This window comes from Lissotriton vulgaris, chromosome 3_1, assembly GCF_964263255.1.
Source record: "Lissotriton vulgaris chromosome 3_1, aLisVul1.2, whole genome shotgun sequence".
Lineage (NCBI taxonomy): Eukaryota > Metazoa > Chordata > Amphibia > Caudata > Salamandridae > Lissotriton > Lissotriton vulgaris.
In genome coordinates this window covers 269218252-269231856 of record NC_141689.1, presented here as the reverse complement: position 1 = coordinate 269231856, position 13605 = coordinate 269218252, and the positions used below count along the sequence as shown (strand labels likewise).

At 45.0% G+C, this 13605-nt stretch overlaps 1 protein-coding gene across 3 annotated transcripts in view; it reads left to right on the top strand.

Annotated features, from left to right (window-relative positions):
* MBD2 (methyl-CpG binding domain protein 2) overlaps positions 1-13605 on the top strand; it is a 280522-nt gene that overhangs the window by 220266 nt on the left and 46651 nt on the right. For all 3 annotated transcript variants that reach the window (XM_086960397.1, XM_086960398.1, XM_086960400.1), the window contains one exon: positions 2534-2702. In XM_086960397.1, the coding sequence (XP_086816523.1) occupies positions 2534-2690 (157 nt within the window). In that variant the 3' untranslated portion in view covers positions 2691-2702. The remainder of the gene's footprint in view (positions 1-2533; positions 2703-13605) is intronic.

Here is a 13605-nt window from a genome sequence, read left to right as displayed (position 1 = left end):
CACTAAAATTTATGTATGGTTAGTGAGTCTTAGACTGGGGACAGTTGTCTGTTTCAATATATTGATTTGGTTTGCATTGCCTCTTAGGCAATTGTTTAAACTTTACATAATTTTTATTGTTTTTGTGCTAAATCTAGAATTACCAAAAGTGCTAAAATGCATTTGGGCAGATTCAACAGATGGTAGTGCTGACAGAATGTATTTGGAATCCCTGAATTCTTGTCACTGATTTGGTCAGCATGCAAATATTGGTTAAAAATAAGAATTTGCTCCATCCAGATTTTTTTTTTTAAAGAAATCTGCGCCAACAGATTTATCATGTGTACTCGGAGGAATTTTGAATGCATAGAAAATTCACTCAAGTATGCATGAACATTTCTGATATGTTTAGATTGCAATGACTACACCTAATACATTTTGCAACTCCACGACAATTCAGACATTTGTACAAATTATTGAAATAATTCAACAATGAGCAAACTTCGGCTTTGTCCAGGAAACCTATGAAAAGGGCCTTTAGTTTATTGAAATTAAATGTTTGAATTCAGTGGTTCGTTTAATTATCAGAGAACTAGTGTGTACCCTACCACTTTCTTCTACACAGGTCAAACCTGTGTTGAAATTGTAAGCAATACAATAATGGATATAAATGCTGCAAATGCTTTCCTCCCAAGAAGCCTTTGATTAGTTTAAAGATATATATGGCTACCTGCTATAACTTGGTTTAATGATTTTTAATACCATTATATGTGTATGCTTTCGTTTTTGCCCTAAAAAAATAGGAGGTTATGGGTCTAACAGCCCTAGGTTCATTCCCTTAATCTTAAAGGCAGTTGTCCTTTGGCCTAGCATTTGATGTGCAGCTGGCAAGTCGTTGACTACCACACCATTTCCTTTATGGACAATGGTGATGTGTCTGCACACCTATTTAAACTGTATTTGTAGGTGCTTAGAATTTGAGAAAGTGGGGCCACATTGGCATTGAGAAAAATGAGTGGTAAGGCTGTGTTATTTGGTATATTGTAGTATGTTGTGTTTATGAAGGACCTTGAAGTGAGCAGTTTTACCTGATGGAGGTGTGTGAAGTTATAGTGAAGTTTATTGATGAGACAACGAAGTACACAAAAAGACAAGATAGTTCAATCCAGGAAGAAATAATTAAGCCTCATTGATACAGATGCCAACATAGCTTCAGCTGCCTTCACAATTCCTCCTTTCAATAGATGGCTTTCCACATGGAAGCTTACAATAAAATTTTACATTCAGCGCAGCATAACTCATTTTTAGGGTAGACTATTAATATACAAAGAGGGGAGGAAGGAATATACCATTGTGTTGTCATCCAGGAAGAAGGCAACTATTGTTGAACTGTAATAAAAAAGCACATACATACCTTCAGGTACAGAAGTGGATGCAGGGAGTAATGGTGTTTAAGGACTGAGCATAAATCCAACATGATCAAGGCACGTGAGGTTTTGTCTCTGGCCACTAGAAGTTCCCTTTTGATGTCATGAGTGGTTTCCTTACCACACTGAGATCATTAAGCAGAATTGTATGTGTGTAGTAGCTCATTCAGTTTAGGTAGGTAAAATGTAGATGCTCTCCTTTGGCATTCAGTTCTGCAGCAACAAATGATGGACGGATGCTGAATGAATCGAACATTCACCCCCCCAGTCAAGAGATCCGGGTAAAATCCATTGTTCTTTCACTCACTATGTCACCTGTTTGAACCCAGCCACATGCAAATCAGTCTTGACCCTGTTCCTTTTGGAAACACTCTAGGCCGAACTGCCAAGCCGGGTCCTCCCTGGACCGAACACAAACATCCTGCTACCTGTTTCGGGGTAACACCCCACATCAGCCAGGCTAGCTAGAATCCAGTGGCACAGCAAGCAAGGGACCCACGTCTGGGCACACCCATCCTACTTAAGGCGAAACATGCCTTGGCAACAAATGATGGACATAATGCTGAATATATCAAACATTCACCCCCAGACAAGAGATCTGTGTGAAATCCAATATTCTTTTGCTCACTTCAGCGCCCCAGTTTGAGGTTAACTTTGACCAGTACAAGACATGTACTGTCATTGCTGCTGGGTACTGAGATACTAAGCAGAATAACGTAGATTGGCAGGTCCATCAGTGATGGCTGCTCCTGGCTATAGCTGTGTGGGGAAACAATGGTGGGTGGTGTGGGGGGAAACACACGCTGGTGCTGGTCTTGATGTAGGATCGTGGCCCTCATGGGGAGGAGATGACTTCTTCTGACCTAGTGGGGTAGTTGGCACAGTAATGTTTTTATGTTTACAGTGCAAGTGCAGTGGTTGACCGCCTGCAGTCTCATACTATGTATTGTGTGCGCTATGCGCTATAGTCTGTATTATTTCACTTGGCTGTTTCTCAAGCCCAGTTACATTGATCATTTTCATAGTCATATTACTGAACTAATCATTCATCCTCATACATTATTTGTTAGGATTACATTTTAACTGAATTGAGAATAAAATAACATAATGCTGTTTTCATTGTTAAGGAAACAAGAGGAACGGGTACAACAAGTGCGAAAGAAACTAGAAGAAGCACTTATGGCCGATATATTGGCACGGGCCTCTGAAACGGGAGATTTAGATGGAGTTGGAGATGGAGATGGAGATGGAGATGTGGAAATGGACAGTGAAGAGGATGCATAGGACAATGATCAGGTATAAACAACTTTGCCCCCAAATATTTATACTTTATGGTAAAACAGTTCTATAATTGCCAAGGACATTATATCAATAAAGCAATGAAGAACAGTGGGCGGGTGCCAGATGTTCAAGAGTGGCATCACTGGAACTGGAGATGTAATATCTCCTGGGTTTCCACACATTTAAAGTGCAACTTTTACAGGTGATCGGGCCAGTGCTTTAAATGGGAAAAAATAAGTGCAGGTACTCATCAATTTAAGCAGTGAATGGAGGAGGGGCAATTGGTGGCAAGGGTAGAGCGGGGCTTGGAGGCAGACATTTAATGGGAGCCACCTTTTCTTGGTGCCAATTGTGGTTGATAATACAGAAATAGTTCTGCTATCTGTAGAGTATTTTGTTTTTCTTCCCATGTGCAAAAGGTTACGTTTATTAATTTGGGAATGTCATACCAATGCAGATCAGATCGTCTCTAGGCCTATGCACATATGAAACATACGTTTTTAATTTTCTCATTGTGAACAACAACAGCTATTGTAGGCAATTTGACTAAAAAACCTGGATAACAATAGGCCTTTTCCTTTTGGCCTCCATTCTTTAGGGCACACCTTGCATCTTTACATCCTTTTCCTCTCTGTTGCCTCCTCCACTTTTCCCACAGTACGCATCAAAACTGAAGTCACAGAACCAACACAAAGGAAAGGGAACATTTTCAATCTGGTTTTCAACACAATGCAGACTACAATATAGTGTCTCAGCCATCATCTTTTATTCAGCAGGCACCCACGTTGGTCAATCAAAACCATCCACAGCTCCTTCAGTGGGAATACGAGGTACCCAATGTGAGCAGTGGGCAAGTGAATTGATTACAGGGAACTAAAGTGGTGACACATGATGAATGGCTTATATAAATGGCTGAGATGAATGCAATGGGATGAGTTGGACTAGCATATGTCAACGTAAAATAGATGAAATGAACGAGTGGCATCAGGGTAAGCAAGTCAAGCACAGGGCAAATGTGCCTTGAACTGACTGGGTCAGGTGAGAATTGTGAGGAGAGAAAGGATGGGTCAGTTAAGGCAGGTTGAGTAAATCAAACATGGTGAGTCCGTGACGAGTGGAGGAGCCAAGCACTTAATGCATGGTGTAAGCAAGGGTTGGCAAGGAAAATACAGTGTGGGTGTGTCAAGCACAGGTGAGCACATGGAGGTCTAGATGATGACCGGTTGAGTACAGCAAGTAATCTGGGTCTGTGGAGAGACAAGCACAGCTTGCAAAAAACAAACAGAAAATGTGCAAGGCATGTACAGGCTGGATAAATCTAGCACATTGTAGGTACAGTAGGCACCTAAAGGACAGGATACCATGTACATTTTAAGTAGTTTTGTAGCATGGACTAGGCCTCCTGGGCATTTGAGAGATGCAAAAGAGATGTTAGTACAATTTTCTAGCATTTGGGAGTTCCCTACTACATCCCTCCAGATAGTACAAGCGTAGACATTGGGGAAAACATTTTTGTTTCAGAAAAGAGCTTCATATGGAAGGTGCAAAAATCAAACAAGCTTCCACCCCTGCTTCTCTTCTTTCTAAAATAATGGATCACCAACAAAAGACTTTATGAACAGTTTGGACTTTATGCGCGGCCTGACTTTGCCAAACAAAAGACTCTGGCTGTAATTCTGGCCTATAATGCAAAGGCTGTGTTGCTTTTCACTAAATGTAATTAAAGCTTTGCTGTACTGCAATATGAAACGCGGGCAAACTCACCTCTGTGTCTTGATACCTCTCATTGAAAAAATACACAAACAAATTAAAGAGGCCATCTATTGAATACTGCCGCACTAGATCTCAAAACCCCGTCTGACATCAAACATTCTATAGTACCTTTTTTTAGAGAGATGCTGTCCTAGGTTAAGAGATTTGTGTTTTTTCTTAGACTGGAGAGTCCTTTAAGGGGTGAGTTCCATTTGTTTTTTCAAAAATAGGACCACACTTCGCTTAAGGCATAACCACAACTGTTCAAGAATACCTATAGTGTGAGAGACTCAGTAAAGACAAAATGTATTTTAAAAAAGGGTTTGAGGAAGTGCCTGAACAAGAAGACAGAATGTGAGGAGGTTACACCTGGACACAATCACACTAGTCATAAAGATTAAAGTCTGTACGTTTCATGAGTGTGCGCGTTATTTTAACCTGTTTATTTTCCACAGCCTGATGAACCCAAGCATCCATGCATGAACACCCCCCCCCCCACCCCAACCTCTCGCTTTCTCACCTGCAGTATTCATTGACTGCCTGCTCTCCTATGCCTGGAAGATCTTTATATTGTAGTTCAGCTGGTCATCTGTCTCTCATCCTCAGTCTGGCAAACCCATTAGTATGGACTTATGATGCCTCTGGTTCACACAGACCCTGCTGGACTCCATTAGGTAGGTTTAGTGTACAAGGGAACCCAAAATAATGGCCAAGGACCATGGGTTGAGCTACTAATTTTATATTACAAAGGTCCTAGGTTTTTAATGATATTTAGAGGATTAATTTGCACAGGCTAAAAATAAAGACTGTTTTTGCTTCAGTGTCCAGCCGGACCTAGAAGTATTTATTTTCAAAATAGTGAAGATAATCAGCATAAAGCGAAAACATTTCGCACATTAATAACTGGGCACAAGCCTGTACCAAGTCAGGGGGAGACAATACAAAAGGAAAAGGACACAGAATTCACAGGCAAACAAGGAGAACAGGGTGGCTTATAATACAATGCAAGAGGTTCTTGAATAAGCACAAACCCACAGTAACTGCCGGGAAAATTAAAGATCATATAACGAGCAGTACTGCAAAACAGTCGACGAACGTTTCGATCCCTATCTCCAATAATATAGTGGGATCATCTTCAGGACTAGAATTGATTTTGCCTGAGTTGTCAAGTGAGCCTGTAGGGTATAAACAGGAGGAAAAAGAAAAGAAGAAATTTTTCTGTATCAAATATTTACAGAGTGAGTGCTAAAAAGCTAAAATGCTCGTCAACAACCGTTTTTTCATGCAAAATGCTACAGGTGCACATGCAGTCGAGTGTTCCCAAAGGGCACGGATCTCAATGTGCTCGTGTTTGGGATGCAGGAGAACAGATCAAACAAGCAAGGCATACCGCGTTCATTTATGTGGCAATAGTGCTTAGTGGCGGGGAATATAGTGTTTTGGTGAAGGAATATCGTGGCGGTGGGAGTGAGTCAGGGGGGGGAAAAATAATTACCACGAGCCGGGCTGGATGGGCCAGTCGTGGGTGGACACGTTTCCGATCAGTTCCGATTACTGGTAATGCCTGAAAGGATTGGTTATGGTTATTATTCGGTGTGTGACAGAAAAGGTTCCACACACGGCATATTTATAGTTAAAAAACCACCATTACCGGGTTGACGATTCAGTGGAATCGAAAGGTTAAAGCCGGCCAACAAGGGTCGAATTATTCATGACCTAGAAAGAAGGTATTATAATCCAAAGTTAAAGTTATAGCATTTATACCGAGGTGACAACGTGGGTGCAGTGAAGGTAAAACACACATTACCGATTGAGCCTAGCGTTTTGCGTGGGTTCGGTACAGGGCTTCAGTTTATAAGGGGTGTAGTCTGTGGAAAGAAAACAATAGTTGGGATTTTGAGTGAAGGGCAATTGGCAGCGGTTGGTGATAAGTGTGGACAATTGGTTACCGTAACCGGGGGTTGGTTCCACGCAAGGCACTCAATAGAATTGGCCTCTTCCGTGCGAGCCTGAAATAAAAATATCAAGGGCGCATGTGACATCTGGCGCGAGTCTATCCGGGCTCATTCGAATACATGAGGGAGCCGCGGTTCTGTCCAAAGCTTACCTTCAATTGCTCGTAGTGGGGCCGCAATGGGATCCCATTACAGCAGCGCGATGGCCGGATGGTAAGCGTCTGCATGCAAAGACGCCTAATATGCTCCGTTGAGACAGGAGTAGATGAGTATGTGAAACTTGTCAAATGTACACAGGTGGGCTGGGACGATAGAGACAGTAGTGTGCATGCTGATGGACTGACTGCCTGCCCTACAATGGACTGCCCAGCTGAATGATAGTCGCCCAATATATGGTAGCGGCAGGGTCTGATTAGGATCACAATTCAGCCCGGACACCAACGAAAAAGTGGCCCACATTCCCGGATCATTGTGTTCCTGAAACAGCAAATCTCATTGGGCTCATTTGTAAACACGTTTGACAAAGTATGTATTTTAAAGCTCACAGAGCTAGAGATAATCGGCGAAAACTAGAAGCACTAAATTTTGGCCAGGCAGGCGTCGTGAAATAAAGTTATGTTTGGCAGTTTTTTTTTTACCAGCATTACCAGTATTCGAAGGTCCTTACCGGTATAAAAATGAAGAAAATCATCTAAAGCTGGTACTTTCTCCTCTGATCCATAGGCACTTTAAAGTTTAAACAGTAAACATAAGGTGAAAGCAGTTTAAAATGTGGTTTGTAGCTGCTTTAATGACACATGACTGATGGTTAAAACTAAAAAAAGGAAGAAAAGCCATGTTGAAGAAATAAAATCTTTTGTATTATTGTATAAATAATCCGCTCTCATTATTACGTTGCTGCCTTTGCAGACTCTGAAAATATGAGCAAACAGAAGATTCTTTTTCTATTGTACTCTTATTTATGTAGGGTGAACTAGGCCCAAGGGCAAAGATTACAGGAGCACCAGTTACATTACAGAAAATCTAATTCATTTTTATTTTAGGCCTTGGGCAATTAAGTCATTTGCCCAGAATCACAGGATGTTGAGCTGAAGCTAGGACTCAAACCTATTTCCATAGTTGCACGGCAGTTCTGACCCTAACATTACAACCTCTCAATTTTCCTATTTGGGAAAGATGCCTCACAGCCTAGCAAACATAAACAAGACACCAGGCCTGAAAGACACTGGTGCCAAGTGCTAACAACAGGTCCTCAGCTAGGCCAATTCACTTAATCTCCCCCTTTCCCAGCCAACTATAGCCTCAGGGCGCTAGCCTGGGCGTGGAGTAGTGAAAAAAAGAAAGAGCTGCTGCAGCTCCACTGGAGCTGAGGTGATGATGGCCCAACGGCCACATCACCTTAACCCAGCTGCACTCCTAACGCCTCACCTCAGTTTAACAGCATGGCAGGGGTGTGAAACTCTGCTTCTGGGCGGAGGGAGGGGGCACGATAAAGAATTCAGTGGCTGGAACAATACCGACCTAGGGCCGCTGCTGCACACTTGCATGATGCTGGTGCCACATTACAGTGGCCTGGCAGGCAAGACAGGCTCTGTGGGCCGGTTTACAAAAACCTCCCACAAGAGATCCTTGGGCACCGGCTCATCGCCCGACTTCCTAAACCGATGCTGGGTAGCATGTAATACTCCGCCCCCACCAGACTGGTGCTGAAAGGTGCATTCATCCTGGGAGTCAGGCTGTAAGTAAATTAGATTCGTGGGGTAGGGGATAGGAGTGGAGAAGTGTGGCTCACTGGTTAGAGCAGGCAGACCCTGAAGCAGAGGTCAGACCCGGGACCAGGGTTCAATTCCCGACGCGGCAGGGTCTTGAGCTCAAATGTCCACGGACTCGATAATTCTCGCTTCGGTGCCTGACCTAATCATGGGTTCACACTCTGCAACTCTGGGCATTAAGCTTGCTTAATCTCCACAAGGGCCCCCCGGCGGCGGGATGCCTGGCTTTCACCTTGGGGATGCCCTGTAGGGGCTATCTCACAGGGAAAAGCTAGGACGGGTTCCCAAGGCAAGCGCGGAGATACCCCTTCGGGGGTCGATTCAGGCGCTATATAAGAAACATAATAATAATAATAATAATAATAATAGGCCCCGTATGACACACACACACACATACAGTGTGATTGACTGGGCAGGGTCTGATTAGACCCTTCATTTTCATTCAGAGACTGCCGCAGGGCCTCCAAAACCCTATACAGCCCTTAAGTGATGCAAATGGGCTGTTGTGGTATTGCTCAGCAGTGGCTCCATTCATAGGTATACACTGCCTCCCCCTCCATTCTGCCTTCTCTTTTTTGGCAGCAGTTGAGCAGAGCACTTTCTGTGCAGCTGCACAGTCCTCTCGAGCCTGCCCTGCTGGACTTTCCCCTAAGAGTACCGGTACTCTCCTTAGCCAAGGAAAAGATCCCGTACTCAAAAGTGGCGGTACTCCGTACCTGTGAGTACCGGCCCATTTAAAGCACTGGATAGAGCTATATGCATTGTCCTGCTTTCTGTTTTAATCTTATATTAATCATTTTCTTCTGCAATTGTCTGCCGGTAAGCGAGTCTCTTTTTCTGTCTATCTCTCTCTATATGTATCACCTTTTCCTCTCTTAACCCCTTAAGTGCTGCTGACGGCCAATGGTCGTCAGCAGCGCTACCTCCCCAGTGCTGCGCACGACCATTGAACGTCCATTCAGCACTAGTTCTAATGGACAGCGCAGCACTGGGGAGAAATGTTTACACGCAGCTAAGGTGTTAATATACCGTTTATAGCATTTCTAAATAGAACATTCACCAAACTCACACAATATAAAATATTGTCTTCCACCCAGTGCCTCCGCTGTCAGTGTCTAAACTTGGAACTGTGGTGAGATCCAGCGAGGACAAAGCACATTCCTCGTTGCTGCTCATGCATTTGTGGTTAACATATGGATTTGTTCCAAGTATGCTTTCAAATGCATTGATTCTGGTGTATTCTTAGATAGCCGAATAAGATAAATTGATTATACATCTTTAGATTGACATTGTGCATGTTTAATAAATGCCCTACCTCTGAAAGAGGATTGTTCATTAAAAAATTATTTTGTCCCAGGTTTGGGAAGTAGGTTGGTTGTGTACCTGCCCAAGAAGTGTACTTTCCTCTTTTCTCGATCAGAGAGCAAAGGGTGATGCTGGGCTCGTTCCTATCTCCATCCCTGTCTGTGCAATGTGGGGTCCCTCAAGGGTCAGCGCTTAGTCCTACCCTTTTTAACATTTATGTGACCCCCCTTGCCAGACTTATCAGATCTTTCGGGATGGAGGTAGTCTCCTATGCGGATGACACCCAGATCCTCGTCTCTCTCTCCCAGTCAGTCACGTCGACTGCCGCCAATTTTAGATCCTGTATGGAGGCAGTCGGCCAATGGATGATTCACAATTCATTGAAACTGAATGGGGAGAAGACTGAGGTGATGGTATTTGGAGGAAAGGAAGAAATCTGGTCTGCTGAGTGGTGGCCGAACTCACTGGGTGCCTGCCCCGATCCTACCTCCTCAGCAAAAAATCTGGGGGTTATGATCGATCCCACCCTCAGTATGTGCCAACAGGTCAACAGGACTGTATCGACCTGTTGGGGGATCATCCATTTCTCCAGTATTGGGGTGTCTTTCATAGATTCACATGCTTGAATATAGATTCACATGCTTGAATATTCCCCGTCGTCGGAGTGGGAGTCCCACGGTAAATAAAATAGCAATAAATGCTAAATATATAAAAATATATAATAAATATATATATACATAATAAGGAAAAACCCAAAAAATGCATACAATAACCATCTGGTACCTAACCAAGAGTTTCCACATAGGAATGCATGGGGAAAAAGAAGTTCCAATGCAGCCTATCCTTGTCATTATGTTAGTCCAAACTGCAGCCAATCAGGCGCCAGCAGCCCTCTAGAACCTTCTCCTCAGAGCTCAAGCCCTCAGATTTTCTACCGCACGTCGTGTGTAAGGGAGTCTCCCTGAGCTCTGCTCAGTTTTCTTTCTTCAAGTGTTCCAGTTTCTTCCAAAATGTCTTCAAGTAAGAAGTCTCTCTTCAGGGCTTGCTCCTCCTGTGGAAAGCTGAGATTATTTCATGATGACCCAAACAGTAAGTGTATTTACTGCCTTTACCCGGACCATGAAGTGGGTACCTGTAAACTCTGTAGAAAATTCTCAGAGAAAACTCAAAAGGACAGAGAAGGCCGTTTACTTGTCTGGCTTCAGAGGCTTAAAGACAAAGATAATGTACTTTCTGACGCTGAAAGTCTTGGTTCAGGCCGTTCTAAAGCAGCTTCTAAACGTGGTAGTGTGCAGGAGGTGCCTTCACCATTTCTTAAAAAGAGGAAAGTTTCCCTCACAATGACCCCTGCGGTGTCTTCACCTTTGCCTACCACGTCTGGGCCCACGAGACAAAGCTCTCAGGCTCCTTCTGCTTCAAAGTCCAGTTTTTCTGTGAGGAAAACGGATTTGCCGTCGACGACGGTGGTTTCTACTCCGTCGACGAGAATGGCTGTCTCTGGTTCCAAATCGACGACGACAGTCACAACGACGCTGGCCTCTGGATCGTCGTCGGCTTTAGCGTCGACGTCTTCATCGTCGATGAGAGTGGTTCTCAGCTCTAAGACTGTGTCTTCTGTGATTCCTATTTCATCTTCAACGACGAAAAAAGCTCACTCGTCGACGACCCGGTCGTCGTCGACTAGAGGTGTGAAGGCTTTGACTCCGTCGACGCTCTCGTCGACGAGCGCACCGTCGACGGCTATCCCGTCGACGAGGGGACCTGTTCCATCTGCTCCGTCGACGACCGCTCCGTCGACGACCGCTCCGTCGACGACCGCTCCGTCGACGACCGCTCCGTCGACGATGACTCCGTCGACGATGACTCCGTCGACGAAGACATTGAAAGTGAAGGTTCCGTCGACGATGACTCCATCGATACCACTGAAGACTGCTCCGTCGACGGTCTCCTCGTCGACGATGGCATCCAAGTCGATCCCATCGCAGAAGTCAATTGATGTCATGCCGTCGACGCGTACGCAGGACACAATTTCGACGCCGGCCTCTTCTTTTGCTACAATGCCTCTATTGCCCTTGCAGTCCAGCAAACCTCAGTTCGAGACTCTTACAGAGCAAGAGATGATTAATCCTCCATCTCCGCTGTTTGCGACTGATTCTGATCAAGAGTCTGATGACCAAGCTCACAGTCTTTCGGATCTAAATATTAAGTGCCAAGACCTCAGTAACGACGAGGAAGATGTTTATGGCCAACATCAAACGACTCACACTCAAGTTCCAACTGCGATGTTGCCTATCTCCATGATATCAAACCTCCAAAGTATGTTGGAGGACTACAATCGGCGTTTCCCACCAACGCCACAGGTTACAACGGTCCCATCAGTAATGAATCCAGTTTCTAACCCGGTTCTGGCTCCTCCTCAACCAGCGTCGCCTGTAACTGTTCACCGAACTACATCAGTTCGTGTTCACACTACCATCTATCCAGAGGATGATGATGACGAGAATCCTCCAGAGCGTGAAGATGGTGAAGTTTCTGAAGTAGATGAGGATGGTGAGGAACATTTGGCGGAGTGGGATGACTATCGTGCTCAAACACCATCTCCTTCTCAGGTGCCTGCAGCGGATTCTCCTCCAGTAGACATCGCGGGCTTCCACCAGTTAATGGATAGGGCAGCACAGCGATTCAAATTGCCACGAGCACACCGAGAGGAAGATTGCTTCCTATACGATTTCAAAAACCAGCCCTTGAAACAGATCCACACAGTCCCGATTATAGATTTCATCTGGTCTGAAGGAGAGAAAATAATGAAGACGCCAAACTCTCTACCAGCACAGCTGCCAAGGTTAGAAAAGAAATACAAAGCTCCTATAGGATCTCCAGCATGCCTTACAGGTCAACCTAAGCCCGACTCTGTCGTCACGCAGGCAGCTCAACGGGGTTCAAAGAATCCGGCGTCTACAATCACTGCTCCTCCGGACCGTGAGGGCCGTCGCCTGGATGCTATTGGGCGAAAATTTTCCTCCATGTCCTCTACAACAGTTCGAGTAGCTAACGCAATGGCCATTTTAGGCCGTTATGACCGTCAGGCTTGGGCTGACATGGCCGCCTATGTAGCGTTACTCCCAGATGCTTCCAAGGCAGAAGCACAGAAAATTCTGCAAGAAGGAGAAAGGACGGCAGAAGAACTCATAGATTGTGCAGTGGATGTAGCCTGCACCGGTTTTCGCCAGCTCGCTGGAGCGGCCGTCCTGCGTCGCCAGGGTTGGTTACGCTCAACTTCATTTCGGCAGGAAGTTCAGGCACGAATCCTAGATATGCCATTTGACGGCGAGTCATTATTTGGAGCGCATATTGATGAAGCGCTACAATCCATTAAAAAGGACACGGACACTGCACGTGCTTTGGGTACCCTTCAGTTTAAGAAGCAGCCCTTTCGGGGTGCTCGAGGACGTGGCACTACGTCCACTTTTCGTGGAGGAAGCAGTCAATACCGGTCCTTCAATCAAGGTAACCAGCGTTACACCGGTAACCGCCAGCCGTCTTCCCGTCAGCAGCCTGCCAGAACTTACAGAGGGAAGTCTAATTTCAGAGGACAATCCAACAAACGTCAATGACTCCTCTATCGAACGGAGAATTGGAGGTCAAATCTCTGTTTGGTTCTCAATGGTCCTCCATTACTACGGACCGTTGGGCACTCGACATTGTGAAGAGAGGCCATGCATTGGAATTTGTCGAGGTACCTCCTCCAACGCCACCTTCCGGACCACCACCTCCGCACCTCAAAGAACTATTTCATCAGGTTCGCCTTCTCCTTCAAAAAGGTGCGGTGGAAGTTGTGCCAAAGTCGCAGAGAGGGAAGGGGTTTTATTCCCGTTTTTTCCTCGTCATCAAAAAGAACGGAGAATGGAGACCAATACTGGACTTGAGAGCACTCAATCATTATCTCAAGGACCAGACCTTCCGTATGCTCACGCTTACAGAGATCTTGCGTTTGCTCTCAGTCGGAGATTTCATGACTACCATCGATCTCCGGGACGCCTACTTCCATGTCCCAATTCTTGCGGCTCATCGCAAATTCCTGCGCTTCAAGGTGGGGCACCTTCATTTCCAATTCAGGGTCCTTCCATTTGGCCT